Below are 17,551 nucleotides of genomic sequence, written 5' to 3'. Positions count from 1 at the left end.
ATTTTTCATACAGACTGGCTGATATTCAAAAATTTCTCCTTTTGTTTGATTTTCTTGAAATCTAACAAGTGGGGAAATACAAGAATGAGGAATAAATGTCTGGGAAGATGGGGAAGCCATAACGTTGCTGAAATATCTAGAGCCAATGAAAATGTATTCCCTTTATCTAACAGGGCTATCATTACAAGTAGAGGCTACATGGAACGTGGGAGATTCCATAAATGGAGGCTTACTTACCTCCTTTGTACAAATCAAATAGGGAAAAATTCTTAGTTAAGACACAAAAAGAAGACACCTAGTCACTGTCAGTTGAACTGAAATGCCCTTAGCAGGGTATAATTGAGCTTCATTAGTCATAGTATTCTTGAAGCTGGAAGGGAACCAAGAAATGGTCTGGTCCAGGATTTCTCGATTCCAGCACTACTGACATTTCAGGCAGGAAAATTCTTTGTTGTGGGAGACTGTCCTGTATATTGTAGAATGTTTAATAGCATTTCTGGTCTTTACCCACTAAATGCCAGAGGCATCCCTGGTTGTGACAACCAATAACGTTTAGGGCAATGTCACCCCAGGTGAGAACCACTGGGCTCACCCAATCCCCTTACTTCATGGATGAGTTTCCTGATTCACAAATGCAAAGGGTAGAGCTGGTTAATCACACTTCCACAACTACAAACCAGATTTCAGAACTCTTCCAGCAAAACCAAGCTGTTCTAGTTTTCTTTTGATTCAATTATACATCAGAACAAATAAGGTCATCAGGTCCTGCCTGGATGGGGATTCTAAATTCAGAGGTGAAACTAGCCTGACCCTACAATACCCTGCAAAAGGCCAGTTCTTCTATCAAATGCAATTCATGAGAACCCAATATTTTCCAGAAATGGATTAGACAAAGATTGAAAAAAAAAAAAAAAAAAAAAACCTCTGTTTTTCCGAACGTACCAAATGCAATGGATATCATATACACTTGGTTTTATTTGAACAGGTAAAGTATGTTAAGCCTCTCAGCTCTACTAGATAAAGATAACCAACAATCCAGCTTCTCATGAGTTGTTTATTTTAAGACCAAATGCAATTTTCTATTTTCAAGAAAGAGTAAAGATTTAAAAAAAAAAAACATATTACACGTCTAAAGGTCCATTAGACAAATTGATATTTGGATGGCCTGGCTACAAGAGATTATATTTCTCTTAGGATGTCCATATTTGGAGATTAGAACATTATTTCAAAAAAGTCAAAAAACCTGCCAGCTCTTTCATCCCTAAGGAATCACCAATTTTGAATTTATAAATTTACTACAGATCTTCCTTTCCATGTAGACTTTGAAATAAAGAAAACTACATTTTTGCATTTGTATAATGTATTCCATTTTCTTTTTCCTATATATTTTTTTGTAAATGACCTGTTTCACCAGCCTGAATTCAATTTTCCATATGCTGGACTTCTCACTCAGGCTGTGTTTGGCTCTTTAATGAAATTCAAAAAACCATTTTTTTTTTTTTTTTTTACCACTTTTATCTCTGATTCATTCTCTCCAAACATTCTTTTGGTTGCTCTTCTCATTTGGATTTGTTGTTTTCTCTGCCTAAATTACCCACCTTAAATTATTTTATCTTGGATCACAGAAAAGAGAAGGTTTCCAACTCTCTTCACATAACTCATTTTCAGACTTATATATCTTGCTGTGACCTTTACATTTGTCATCAAAGACTGTCTAATCTCACCCACACGTTAAAATAAGCAACAATGTCCCTAGTGCTTTAGAGAGTATAATGTGTTTCAAACACATCAATCTTAGCATTTATATTCAGATAATACATCCAACTTTTACTAGGTCCCCCTCTATGCTTTCTACCTTGATTCCACTTGTCATGGGTCAAAGAAAATCGTTCAAGAGAGAAAAGAAAATCAAAAGGCTCTCACTCTGATTGCATTTCCTAAGGATATTTATTGTTAAATAACAAAATTCAATCAAGAAAATTTTAAAGATTTGGTTGGCTTTATTAAATGATTCATGAACCAGGCAGCACTCCATCTAGCAAGTAGAGGGGAGCTCTAAGGAGTTCTACAAAAGGGAAGCCTTTTATAAGAAGGGTGGGGCAAGAACATTACTAGCAAAGAAAAGGAATGTTCCTTGGAGGTGGCTTTCAAGGGAAAAGCAAGGTATCCTTATCATGCAGATTACTTCCCCTTTCATTGGTGGGTGGAAATGATTCCAGAGGCACTCATTGACACAGATTGAAAAATTCTTGACTGGCAAGGTAAGACTACATTTTCCAGGGAAGTTGAAACTACAAATCACTTACGTGTTAAGCAGGGGTTTGGAAACTCTAAGTGATACCATTTTGGGCCTCGGGTTTTATTTTTGTTTGTAACACTATTAATAACTACCGTCCAAACCATTTTAAGGCAGTTGTAGAACCGAAAGTTTGTAAGGAGAGAAGAAGGGGAGTATTGTAGACAGTGTCCTGGTTGAGGAGCACTAGTTTTACCAGACTGTCTTGCATGCCAGAAGACAAAACCATGCCAAAGGCCTGTGATTGTTACCATCTAGAGTTCTACCTACAGGCTGACCTTGACTCAAAGCTCAGGGAGTTTACTTCTGTAAGTAAAGCATAAGAAGGTATCTTTTTCCTTGCCAGTAAATACAATTTTCTAATCTCTAACTAACGTTTACTCTGGATATTACTTAAAATATTTTTACACAGCTACCTTCTCTCTTTTGACACTCATCAGAGAAAAATAACACAGAATATTTAATTTTCACAAGACCTTATCTTAAAACTGGAACATGATTTACATGAGAGTTTCTAAATAAGGCAGTGCCATTCCTCTTAAATAAAGATAGATGGGGACATCGTGAATTAACAAAACATCAAAGACCACATTTGCATAAAGCTTTCAGATTGTCTTTGTTTCCCTGGTAGGTTAGGGTATGGTCAGATACCCCATATCTACCAATATTTGTTAAGCAACTATTGCCTCAGAGTTTAATTATTAGAATTCAGTTGCTTAACTAATTATTAGAATTATTAGAATAATTCTATCTATTATGATCAAAGTGGCAATGGGTCCTCTTTGTGTGTTTGCTTGTTTTAAAGCAAGTAAGACTCTCTTCGAGACTTTAACCCTATAGAAGGCAAAGGAAGGGGGACAGGAAAATAAGTTTCTCTTAGCTTGTAGACAACTGCAACAGAAAATTGCAACCCTGATTCCAGTCTCCCAACTTCAATAATTACACAAGGTCAAGAGAAAGCTTAAACCAAAAAAAAAAAAAAAAAAAAAAAAAAAAGGGAGAGATGAAATTTTTAATTTGAAGAGGTGATCCTATTTGATTACATTCCAGAGAAAAAGCAAATTCTGTCTCTCTAGAACATTTTTTTAAAAGAAAACAGTTTATTATATTGATAAACTATCTATTACATACAGTATACTACCTGTTTATGATAAATTGTCTATTACCTATTACATATACAGGAAGGAAAGAAGGAAGGAAGGAAGGAAGGAAGGAAGGAAGGAAGGAAGGAAGGAAGGGAGAGAGGAAGGGAGGGAGGGAGGAAGAAAATAAGAAAGGAAGGGAGGGAGGAAGACAAAACAAAGAAGAAAAAAATTCACAAAGATTTCATTACTTGAATAAACTTGCTAAAATGTGGAGAAACCAAATCTCTGGTCTTAACCCTTCCAAAAGAAATGTAACACAAGGAATTTCAATTCTCCCTCCCTTAAAACAATTCAGAAAACCACTTAATCACTTCTAGACCTAAATAGGTTAAACATTTTAAATTCAAAAATATTTCTAATTAAAGGTTAGCAATGATAAGAGATATTTTTATGACAAAAAAAGCAAGCCATCTTGATTGAGAAACAATTATTGAAAAAGCAGCAATTTATGACAAAGCCAGAAGTCATTTGGAATAAAAGGCGGTATTGTCAGTTTCACCTAGGACAACGGTGAGTACTTGCTCTGTAATATTAACATGTGCACGACACAAGGAAGTGAAGGGGAAGGTCACAGTAGAAATCCAACTTTATGAATAATTAGATAGAAATGTGAAAGTCACCCACATAATCATCAAAGCTGAATGTCAAACAGAGAGTTTGGTAGGGAAGTCAGATGTCTAAGAAAAATCAGAAGAAAAGAAAGACTGAAAATACTGCAAAAAAGAAAATTTCTTATAATTATTCCTTTATGTTCTCTGTGAAGTGGTGTGGAGGAAATTCACTAAATGGTCATTTTCACACAAAACATGTTCTTTTGCTTATTGAAGCAAATTAGAAGGAAAATAAAAATGAAGAGGCACACATCTGGGAAGTGTTCTTCCTCATTAAAAAGAAAATTTCCAGGAAAATCAGATGAGTTAACAATATTTCCTCCTTAATTCTGTTCAAAGCTTTCTTTTATATACTTCTCTAAGGTTTAAGAAGAAAATGGCATATTTAATATTATGGATTCAGTTACTAATTTATAAAGAATGCAAGAGAATATTCCATATAACATTCTATACAAGTGAGGTTAGCAATTGCTCTTTATACTAAATTGAGGATCTTAAGTGAAGAAATCACCTTTATGTAATTAGATACACTAAATGACCAGAAAACAATCAATGTATTTTGCCAACTCACAAATAGTCAGATAAACTAAAAATCATTGGGCTCCTTAGTATCTTAATTCTCATCAGTGAATTGATTTTCTAAGCCTCAGTGTCTTCTGGATGCCCATTTGTCCAATCGATTCTGTTAATTACTTTCCAACTCTGACCTTGATCATCCATAGAGTATGCTTCAAAGTACATCACCATAGTTTTAAATACAAATGTGGAGTGTGAGATATTTTGCAATAAGTCAAAAGGACCACAGATTGATACAATAATGGATTTAAAGGTAATTTCAAAAAAGCATAAGCTTCATTCTGAAGAGTCTTTGTTACAAAACCCATCTAATACAGAATGATGCTTCCTGGCCTATGCCATTTTGATGTAAAAGCTGTTGATTAATAAGTCTCAATTATTTGATTATGCATTTGGTTTCAAACTTTGCTTTTAGTACTCAGAGGCTGTCTCCAGGCACATTTTCAGTTCATTATCAGTTCAAAAGGCTGCCTGCTTGTACCTTCTTAAGCTACAGTAAATACATTTCCGTCTGGTCTCATCATCTTTAGTGTCTGACATTTTGTAACAGAGAGTTTTGAAATCATATTTTATGGCAGTGAAGCTGTTAGGGGAAATTTATTGACTTAACAATCCCATCCAGCATCTCCTGTCATGTGGAACTGTCCCCAGTACAAGGCAGATTAGTGAATGTGAGCTGCTTCAATTTGGCCCAACTGTCTGGCTAAAGAATTTTCCATTACATGGGTGGGTGAGATCAACTGAGTTTAGAACCATTCAATTTATTCTGTGGCGGTAGTAAAGGAGAACACAATAGTGACTGGTGAACTTGAGTGCACTGTCTTCTATTCAACTTCTAATGAAGTGGCAATGCTGAGATTATAAATTGCTCTTACTCAATTGATAGTTTAAGTAGATCTAAGCATCTACGCTTGCGATGTGCCTTTGCTATCTTTCTCCATCGTAGATTCTGGACACACCAAGATGGTAGTTAGAACTCAATATAAAGAGACCAGTTGATAGTACATGTAGTTGCCCAGTATGCAAGGACCCCAAGTTTCTATTATTTTCCCTCTCATACAAGGTTAATGAGTAAGACCAGACAGTGTTTGGAAGTCACTTTTAAGTAGTATGCCATACTTCTTTCAATTCTGACAGCCTGCAGACCCCTTTTTATGTTCCACAAGGAAGTTGGGATATAAACAAGAATAAATTGATTGAAAAAATATATATAAATACGATTATGTCTATGGCACCTCCATATTTGCAAAAGAATTCAAATTTTCCACAAATTATCTGGAAATTCATAGGCTTATGTTGTGCATAAACAGAGCTTTAAACTTGCTGTATAGTTAGGAAAAGCAATGAAAAGAAACGGCAACTCCTTTTAGTGACAATTTCTTAAACTTGAAAATAGAATTTATCATTTCTGAGGACAGCAAATTGTGATAAATAGATAACCTGATATTCTACAATGAGTTTTGTTTAAAGTAAAATGCATAAATTTGAAATTATACTAATATAAAAGGACAAAATCATTATTTTACAGCATTAGATGGTATTTTGAAGAATGTAAGTTACATGGATAATATGTGAAGTTTATTTTAACTGTTGGCATTTTTGTCATTTGACTACATTATTTTTTATACTTTTTATAATGATCCCATACTGTCTAAAATGTCACATTAAGCCTCTAACATATTTGTGTCATGCAAGCAATAGATATTTAACAAGTGTTTTTGTTAATGATGAATTTTCATTTCTGTTACATGTAGAATTAGTGATAACAATCCTATTTATATCAATAAGATTTCTCTAATTTAAATTGACTACTACATTTTATTCTATATAATGAAAATAACTGCCTTTAATTATCATATTCAACGATATTAGTGCCTTCTAAAATGTTTAATTATCAGATCATATCAGTCTTTACAAAATACATATAAATAAACAGGAAATATCACCTCCATTTTATAATTAAAAAGTATAACAATTTATGGTGAATTTTTATAAGGCTACTCAGGGACCTCTGACCCAATCAGTGTTAATCTTAGATTTTAAGAAACCCAGATTTTTTAATTTGAAGGATCTTTAAAAAGTACCTGATCTGAATGCTTCATGTTATACATGAAGAAACTGACGGCTAGAGAGATGTTATAGAGCTCGTATGTGGAAGATAAGATATTCCTTATGATTCACAAATATTTCAAGAATATTCTTAATTATCATTTCCAAAGTGAAATTTAAAAGGAGTATATCACCTTATATTCTTTCATAAGTATATTTTATTACACATTACCAAGGGTAGTGTTTTTACATTCCTTGGTTGTATGGGGAAAGGTTTCTATATTGCTTCCACTGCTTATCCATAGAATGGTATTTGAGATATAAAATATACAACCCATGCCTATTTGTTGCATTTTAATAGGATAAATAAAGATGCAGAGTTTCTCTCTGAAATAATTTATGGACTTTTATACTACATAAATGTGTATTTTCATATGTTTCCCTAATAGCTTACAAACTACCATCAAAAATCTTCCATTATACCTCCTCCAACATATAAGATATATAAGAGGAAGACAATATACCTTTTTTACATATAAACCAAATGACCAAAAAAGCCTTAAAATATATTAAACTCCTATCCCCTATTACTGCTCAATCTAGGGGTTCGTATCATCTCTACTGTGTTACTATGCATCTGTACAATAGATCCTTTGCTAAATATCAAATATTGCAGCTCTTAAAAAAAGATGCAGGAATTTAGAAATAAGAATGCAACACCTGTATGACCCATCCAACCAATGACTTCATGATGCCTTTTTTTTATGGAGAGTGGTTCCCAAAACAATGCCAGCAGTAGGTAGAAAAAACTTTTTTTTTTTAATTTGAAATACTTCAAGATATCATCCTAGGAATATATGAATTTCTTTTTATTATGCAAAAATTAGAACTTTTCTTATTACTAAGGATACTCCAATCAAATGAACATTTTCTTGCATATACTATACTCAAGAGGCATCTCCATTACTTATACAGTTATTTGTCAAAATATCAAAGACTTTGTCTTATGTATGCTCACCTGCTCAGAAAAGAAGTCGCTATCATCTTCCAGGTATTTACTGAAAGGGTTGGGTTCATAAATTTCCTCCTCTTTTTTCAGTAATATTTTGGATTTTACAGGTACTGGGCGAATCACTCCAGGCTTAGTCTTCATGAATGTCAAATAACATTTTTAAAAACAAAGAAATAAATACCATTAAAATGAATGAATATGTATATTGTTAAGTTATTCAAATGTTCTCACAAAAAATTATAATTTTTAAATTTTAAAATGATTTTACCGATACATAGATCAGCTTAGAAATCAAATGATTTTAACTAAAATAACTTTAAAGTTAACCATTACATCAATGAACTCATAAAGATCTATTATCATGACATTCAAAATGCAAAAACCTTCCTCATTTATCTAGCCAAATGTGTTCCTATATCCTCACCAGTTCATTCAGCCAATAAATATTTCATCTGACAAATATTTATGGAGAATGTCCTTAGCACCAGGCAGCATTCTCATTCTGGTAAGGAGAGATGAATTTGGCACAGTCTCAAAGCCTTTAACAATTTATTTTTCTGGAAACTACCCCCCATGCCCCAACATCCACAGAGCTGGGTCCCTGGAAACTATGTTCATTTTATGTATAATGAAACCAGGGATGGCCTTCTGACCTAAAAGGCTAGGGAGGTGAAACCAGATTTTCTCTTCTAAGAATGTGAAAAAGGAATAGACCATTCTGAAATTTCTTGGGAAGGTTGAAATTATAATATGTCAATTTGGGAACTATAAGAAAGACTTAATCTGCCATAAAAAGCATATCAGATGAGATCAAGAAAGAGAGCAAAGTGCATGGAGCCTAGAGAGAAGAGACACTAGGGGGCTTTCCAGAACTGAATTCTAAAACATTCCTGGGGCCCAGCTGAATTTCTTGTCCTGAGGCTCCCTGAGACTTTCCTTTTTTTAACACAAGATTTTCTACTTTTTAAAACTCAAATTTACTTCTGTAACTTGCAACCAAAAGAGTTTTAGCTAGACTAGTCATTCAAGATTCATAAACTTGTACGCAATGTCAGTTTGATGAGAGAGACAGAGAAATCTACTTTGGGGCAATTTCAGAATGATGTTTCACAAACACCAAAACCTTGTTACACTGTAAAATGTCACAAAATGATTGATAAATTTACAAAAACATCCCAAACAACAATTCAATAAAAAGTTGTGACACTTTCTCTGGCTGAGCATTTTGCCGTAATCATTCTTCTCAACACCATTTCCTTTCTGAATATAGTAAATTAGCTCTCCTCAATCAACACTGATGCTCACAATTTAAGCCTTAAGGGACTATGTCTATCTCTCTGCTCTATAAACCACCTGATACATTTTGAGGCTTGAATAAATGCCACTCTGCAATACTTTTTCAATCGATATTTTCCCAGTTGCCTTTCATATTTATGTCAACTAGGGAAGTACAGAGTGAGAAGAGTCTCTATCTTCCCCAGGCTGAGAAATATTTCCCACTTAAGAAACTCTGATTTCTCTCAAGAGGGAAAAAAATGAGCAAGTAACATCCAATTATGCATGAAGTCGCACAGTGGAGTATATGTATGAGAGCAGTATCCTTGCAGTAAACTCAGCATAAGAACAAAGCCTCAGCAGCTACTGATTTCTATAACCACCTATAATGAGGGAGACACCTGATATTTGGGTCATGATCCTAAGTTTTCCAGATTTCTTGTCTCTCTTTTTCACTTGACTCCCTGTTTTATTTCCCCTTCCTTCTCCTACTCTACCTTCTCCTTCTCTTCTGCTCCTTTGTGAGGTAGGAAATCAATGCAACAACTTTAGTACTCGGGGCCCACCAGGTTCTAAAACCAACATGGAGCTTTAGGAGCTAAGCTTGGTGGGAGTAGGCAAAAAGATGAAGGCAGAGAGGAGAAATGTCACCAAATTCACTTGATATGCTAAGAGAATCCCTCTGCCAGAGACCCTGACCCTTGTATTGCTGGCAGGCTGATAATCTGGGTTATCCTAGCCTGGAGACTTTCACTCAGATCTTCTCTCTTGGGATCATCAACCTCCAGGGTGAGACCAAAAAAGAGACTCCTCTAGATAGCAAGTAGCTTTAGTATCAGAATCATCACCCATGTTTCATATATGTTTCCTTACCAGCCTTTATGCTCCTTAGTTCCTATGAATTTCCTGAATTTGATGCTTGTCTGATAATTTGACAATAATTATTTCCCTATTTCCTCTACTCTATTGGATGTCCCACATGCTCTTTTCTTGGACTCTGTGTCCCTGAAGTCTGAGGCTTCCTCATTCTAGTTTGCCTACTTGGCCTTGGTAGAGTTGTCCTGATTCTTACACTGTATTTGTCACTTCTTTCCTCAGTCCTGTTTTTTCTCCTGCATCTTAACTTGGTGTCACTCAGTAGTATTTTATAGAGATGGAAGCCAACTCTGAGCATAAAACTAGACATAGTTTGCCTTGGACATTGTTCACATTTCCCATTCTATAAGTTTTAACCATATCCTCCTCACCCAGAGATCAGTATTTGGTCACTATGGTCAAGTTGGAAATTGAACACTGGTGGCCCAATTCTGAACCTCATGCACTATCCATAAATCATAGTACATGGACAAGTCATATTCATGACAGCCTCTACACCTTGCTCATACCATTTCACATGCTTTGAAATCAATATCAAAATCCTTGAAGACTCATTGCAGATAATGACACCATCATTCTCCCATATATCCAGATTCTATATCTTACCTATATATGTGATCAGGCTCTATATTCAGTATTTTAGATAGATTATCTCATCAATTCCCTACAAACAACCCTGTGAGAGACTTAGAGAAAATAAATTACATGCCAAAGTCATGCAGTTAATATGTGAAGAAGTCAGATTTAAATCCAGGTCAGATCTAATCATCAAACCCATGATTTTAATTACTCCTATGCCTACTGTAAGACAGAAACATATGGAGAAACAGCATAGACAGAGACTTAAAATCATTTTTAAATACCCACCTCCATAATTTCTTCTGTCCAATCAATAACAAAGTTCCAATATTTTTAAATTTTTGATTTCTTTTAAATTCATTGCTTCTGTTTTATTTCTACTGTCCATTGACACATACTTGGCTTTGGCCACTATTACTTCATTTGATGTCATTTTACCTTTCTTTTCACTAGTCTTACTAAATCCGGTTTTTCTTTCTTTAAATATGGCATATAAAAAAGTTCCTGCCAAAAGACCATTCCTAAAATACTGTAGGATATGATGTTTTCTTATTCAATATACACATTCATACATCCTCCTTTCACCCCCCCCCACACACAACACACACACACACACACACACACACACACACACACACACACACACCATACCAAATTGAATTTACTAAAGCACTCTGTAGTTTGCATGGCCAAGACATAAAATTTGTACTGATGTCTCTCTCTGGACTTGGTTAAAAATATACTCACAGAAAACAGCATGATATTGCCAGGAGGAGGGCATCAAGCTTATAGACTTTAATTTTTGCAATAGTGTTCATAGACTGTATGACCTTGAAAAAGCTGTTCAAGGTACCTTCTCCATCTTTTCCCTGTCTGGACTTTCAGCTAAAGGATTATAATCATCCATGAGTAGGTCCTTTAATAATGAGTAATGGCACATTTATTATTTACATTCCTGTCCTCTCCGTCATCATACCACATAGAGTTTTTACATAAGTCTTGTCTCTGCATATGCAAATCCATCACCCAAACAAGTGTCTCAAGGTGCCTTTTAGAACATCTATAAAATAGCCTAAATAAAGCAACCAGTGCTGTTGCTGGCAAGGTAAGGATCTCTTGGAATATTAGTTAATTTCTTCTCTGCACTTCTTGTCTGCTGGTTCCTCAATGTCAAATGCTTATGTAATCTGTATCTGTTGAAGATTAAATTGCCAACACAAAGTAAACTAATGGATCTATCCAAATAAGAGTTCTGCTAACACTGTGCCACTCAAGATGGGGTATGTAAACCAGCAGCATCTGCATCACTTGGGAACCTGTTAGAAGTGTGGGATCTCAGGCCCTACCCCAGAACTACTGAATCATAATCTTCATTTTAACAAAATCTCTAGGTGATTCATGTGCCCTCAACTAGAACTCATTCCACTAAAATGTTGTGCAACCCACCTAAAGATAGATCTTCCTTGGTCTGCCATCCCAGAGACATCTGCTTAACTTTGAGCTTTGCCTCCAGACTAAAAGAAAGCCTTTAGAGGAGAATGTCTTTTATTGATTTCTAATCTACATTGCATCCTTGCATATAGCCCCCTGATATCTTTAGACTTCAAGTAGACTTTTGTTCTCTAATTCTGGCATAAGTTTGTGTCCAAACAAAAACAAAGGTAATTACATTAATCAAGTTGGAAGAGTCTGTTAAGGTGAGCTACTGTAAGATTGTCATTGCCAGCAACTAAACAAGCCCAAAGTGGCCCTTCTTTCATTTTTCTCTAAATATAATCCATAGATCCAGCTAGACTCATGACTAATACATTTAACTGTTATTCTTATGATGCCAGGAAAAGCAACTCCATAATTTCCTTACCAGCCTAAGTGGAGAAATGAAAACAGGCAATGACTCCCATAGTTAACAAAAAAGGAACAGAAAGAATAACAAGAAATTTCTCTAAATGGAAAATTTCAATCCTTTATGATGAACCTACTGAGAGAGAACTGATCTACACTGAATATAAGACATTTTTGAAGCACCTCAAAGACAAAATAACCATTGTTTTGGATCTCTGAAGCACACATCTATCAGACGTTCTCTGGAGCCATTTTGCCAATTGCGACCTAATCTATGTCAGGAAGTATAGTGTGTATAACTCTTGTTCTCAGAGGGCTGACAACTCAGTTGAGTAAGTCACCAAATAATCACACTATGAGTCAAGTCGTGTCACTTGACTCCTCTCCAAGCTCTCTAATGCCTCACTTTCTCATGTAGAGTGAAAGCCAAAACCCTTGCCATGCCTGTAAGGTAATGCCTACCAAGTGCTATATGACCTAATCTTTCCTATGCCCTACTAGCCTCTCTCTTCCCAATCTTATCTGCTGCTGTGATCCCTCTCACGTCCCCACCACTCTCCCCACTCTAGCACAGACACTATGATACTCTCCCCCCAGGGAGTTTACACTTGGGCTCTTTGCTTTTTCCAGAACTCTTTTCTCCCTGGAATGCCAATTTCCCCTTCCCTCCCTTACTATTATTAATTTTTTTCCATAGAACTTATTGTAATATGACATTTGTTTATGTGTCTATTGTTTTGCTTTCTTCACTAGAATGTAAGCTTTATGAGGACAGAGATGATTACTTTGTTCACCGTTGTATCTCCAACACCTAGAACTGTGCCTGGAACCTAGAAGGAGCTAAATCATTACTTGAAAAATGAATAAATTAATTGACAGCCAGAAAGAGCTCAGGATGCTGGCTATTATCCCATATGAAGGCCTCAAGGGGTGCTGACTGTCAGCTTGGGGTCTCCCATTACTTTTTCTGGATTGACTTTTTGATTTCAGTATAACTCAGGAAGAGAGAAATCCTCAGGCTAGAAGATCCATATGGTCTTTCACCAATAGAGGACCGGAAGAAGGGAAGTGGATTGAGGAGTTCCACCGTCAGAGTTAAGAGTAGAGGCTGAAGTTCTCATCTCTGATGGATATGAGAAGTCAAAGCCAGAGATCACTTCTTTGGGAACTTTACAAGATTTTCAACTTCTCCATTTAAAACAATTGTTGTTGTTCCTCCCGTTTGCTTATAGCGATACCGATAAAAGTTTTAATATCAAAAGAAAAAGATATCGGCTCTTTTGAAGAATTTGAGGGTGGGGTAGAAGTAAGGAGAACACATTTAAACCTACTGCTAATTTTGAGGGGGAAAAAGTCCAGAGTATGTAGAGTTCCTGGGGCCTGTGAAAGGTTTTAACGGCCCATGGGACACTGGTCTGAGCCTGCTGTTAATTTGTCTTTATAACTCATCAAGTGTACACTTATGCTGGAACATTGCTACTCCAGGGCACCGTGAAAATAAACATTATTTCTGTCCTTTGGAACTTGAAATCATAATTCTAGGACAACAAGTTGGTACTGCCTCTGGCTGGAGACCAGAGTTGAAAATTAGTTGCCAGCACTGACCTGGAGAATCCATTATTAATATTTTAAAATAATGGCTTCTTAGAGCAAGCTTCTTCTTAAATTAGTAACTTCAACTATTGGACTGTGTTTAATTGCCTTTGATAACAGTATTAAGCCCTGCAGTGGTGTAATGAGGGAAGAACAGAAATAAAGAACAGGGTCTCCATTCTTACGGGTCTATTTTTATCTTTTAGAAGAAATAAAATGTACAATAAAAAGCAAGAACATAATAAACACAGCATATAGCAAACTCTGTGAACTGGCTAGAAATTCTACTAATTTGATGGATCCAAAGAGCTAGTGAAAGTACCACAGTGTTTCTTTTACCCATTTGCTTCCGTCTTGTCTTTAGTCCCCAGTGTTTTATACATATGCATATATTTTGGAATTTCTGTGGCAACCAGCTCATAGAAACTCAAAAACATACTACCAGTCAAAACTGTTGACAAAAGCAATATTATCTAAATGATTTAGCTGGTTCACTCGTTCAATTAATAAATGTTGATTAGCTTTCATTCTTTTAAGATAAATAATATTATATGCTTGAAGCAAACAATTAAGCCTTTTCTACCCCTTGAATAAATATCCCATATTTCAAAACACTATAGTGCAGAGCAAAATTTCCAAGACTGAGGGAAAAAGAAAGATTTTCATAGCACCCATTAGCTATGGGACTACTGACACACAACTGTAGATATGTGGACTTCAGTTTTTTTTCATCAGAATAACGGAATAACAATTCCTGCCAATTGCGAGAATCTAACAGGATAATGTTCATGACAGAATTTTGTCAAGAAAAAAAACACCATAAAATAAATTTGAAAGGGAAAAACTTTCCTCTTCTTTTTGCATTTATAACATAAAGTATTGATTCTAAATGATCTACACCATCCAGCAAAGTACCTACCTAAAATATTTTTAAAAAAAATAAAAACATACATAGGACTCCAGTTACTATAAACCACATCCCCTAGCTCAAGAAACATTTGATGGAATGTGTACAACAACACAGATTGGCTGGGTTGAAGTATTCCAATGGTTGAAGAAAAGACAATAGCATGACTCAAAATGTAAGAGGTGTAGATGATAAATGCTGTAGCACTTAAGTGTGTTGTGTCAAGGAAAACTGGTCAAGGACAAACCTCCTTTCAGCTTGAAGAAGACATCAGTTCTACACAAAAGCTTTCAGGGCTGCATTTTCTGAACAACAGTGACCTCAAGGGCCCTCAGAACAATGACTCATGCACCACTAAAGCAGGACACATCAGCTGGTATTCAGAACTGGGAACAAAGTATCTGAAAGCTTAAGCACTCTTCTTTATAATGTTCCAGTAAGCAGCATTTTGCTTTTACCTGTATATAGCCATGTGGCTCATTTTTTTAAACTATTGTTTTGTACTCTCCAGATTCAGTATTCATCTTGGGCAACAATGAACATTTGGTAATGGCATTAAATATCAAAATCAAAAGCCAAATGTCTTCTAAACCAAGCTTCCCTAGCTACCACCAAGGGAGGCCAGTGTCCTACCCATCCTGGAGGACCTAAACTATGTTCTCATCCAAAGAAAAGGCCCCACTGGCCTCTGTTAATATTGTGAGGACTCAGCTCAGGAATTAGCAAAGCTTTGTATGCTATATCTCCTTTCCTTTTGCTCCCATTATTATGCTAGGAGTAGTCTACTTACAGGTGTGAAATATCCACATCCAAATTGACCCCACCCAGTCTCCTCCTCTTTCATAAGTGATCATATCTTTTCAGGCTATGGGAAAATGCTAGAACAGGGCCCACACTGGAAGTGCCCAATGAATTTCATACTTCTGTGGAGGCCAAATTTCCCAACTCCTTCATCAACCTTTCCTTATTCTTTTTTAATTATCTAAAATTCATAATGATTTGTTTGAAAGTCACCCAGAACAAAAATGGTCACTATCACTGTGATATGAGATAATCCATTTAAACTCTGTGTGGGCCTCTGTTTCTTTATCCATAAAAAATATTATCTCTGAGATAATACTTCAGAGGTCATGTGTGCAATAATAACACCTCTCATAGGTACCAGGCTATATTAGCAACCTCACATATGATACATGAGCCTTGCCGTCCCCCTGTGGGTTGACAGAGTAGTTATTCCAACCTCCCGTTTTATAGATGGGTGTTTCCAACACCCTCATCTCTAAGCCCCTTTCCTGTTTTCATGCACTGTGATGCTGTTTAACAGAAGAAGAGAAACTGAGGCACAGTTGGTGAACTTTTTCCATATCCATTCCATTCTCCTGAGCCGAATACTAAATAGTTTGGCTTCCAGAGTAAACAGTGGAAATATCTTAAGAATAAGGGACACAGGGACATGGTCATTTCTTTTTTTCTTTCAAATGTTGAATTGGCACAATTGCAGTGTAAACAAACAACTAGGTAGCCAAGTTAAAAGAAAAAAGTATAAAAAATTTGCATATCCTGAAAATGCCAAATCTCAAAAGCAAAATGGTTTCTGTATTAAGCTTGTATCACCACAGTGATTTCTCGTATATTTTCACATCAACCAATTTATTATATTTTTTCCCTAAAATAGGACTAAAATAATTTTAACTAATGGCTTATTTTATATAAAACATATTTACTTACATAATTTAACTATAATCTATCATATGTTCCCCCAAATTTTGTTTTTATGTGCTACATACACACACACATATTTTATAAAAAGCAATGTATAATATCAAATTACCTATTATATGGTACCTATATGTGTGATGCTATAAACAAATGCACATATACGTGTGTGTGTGTGTGTGTGTGTGTGTGTGTGTGTGTAGTTTTGTTTTCCAAAGGCATTCTCACTCAAATTATTTAGAAGTTAATACTAAAGAGGGTTTGAGATGGCAAATATTGGAAATTCATTCATAAAAATGAAAACTTAAAATTTCATTCATATATTACTTAAGAGCAAAAATATCATAAATCCCTAAAGAAATAAATGTCATATGGCATTCCTTGCATACAATTATTTTTATCCTATTCCGTCCCCAAGTAACGAAACACAGGGTTAGTATCATGAAATAGAAGTCAAAGTGATTAAATTGAATGATTATATCAATCCAGATGTTCCTTTTTGTGTGTGATAAGCTTGCTTGATAATAATCCCTTCACAAACCAACCTATATCTCAAGGGAATTGGGGGATTAAAATTTAATTTAAAACTTGGTTAAGAAATTCATTGAACTCTTTAGAGAAAGAGTCTAAAGCAAATGCAAAGAAATTATCATTAAAGTCAGTCAAAGCAGTGCTTTGTATTTTTCTCCCTAAAGAACACAAACTTAAAATTCACAGAATTATTTTATTAGGCAAGAAACGGTTTATTTATTACATTTACAGTGAGTTGTTTTTATGTGTCTCTTTTTATGAAGTCATTATATATATTTGCCTCTTTGAAATAGTTTCTTATAATATTAAGCCAAGAACTGAGATATATGTGTATGTGTGTATATGTATATATATATTTCACTCATTTATCTCAAGAAACAAGTATATCATTATTTCAAATATTAAAATAGCTGTGGTAATATTTCCATATATAAACTGGGAAACCATTCAACTTTATTATGTTATTTCAATGCTTGTTTCCATGGCAACTCCTTCACATCACACTGTTAGTAATCATAGACTCACAGTGCTGGAAGGGTTTGG

General features: G+C 35.2%; 1 protein-coding gene across 1 annotated transcript in view; it reads right to left on the bottom strand.

The window, feature by feature from the left end:
• LOC122220693 (muscular LMNA interacting protein) overlaps positions 1 to 17,551 on the bottom strand; it is a 213,705-nt gene that overhangs the window by 8,333 nt on the left and 187,821 nt on the right. The window contains exon 11 of the mRNA XM_042940388.1: positions 7,696 to 7,824. Within this exon, the coding sequence (XP_042796322.1) occupies positions 7,696 to 7,824 (129 nt within the window). The remainder of the gene's footprint in view (positions 1 to 7,695; positions 7,825 to 17,551) is intronic.

Source organism: Panthera leo, chromosome B2 (assembly GCF_018350215.1).
Source record: "Panthera leo isolate Ple1 chromosome B2, P.leo_Ple1_pat1.1, whole genome shotgun sequence".
NCBI classification, from domain to species: Eukaryota; Metazoa; Chordata; class Mammalia; order Carnivora; family Felidae; genus Panthera; species Panthera leo.
The sequence above is the reverse complement of the archived record's forward strand: the minus strand, read 5'-3'. Positions and strand labels throughout refer to the sequence as shown.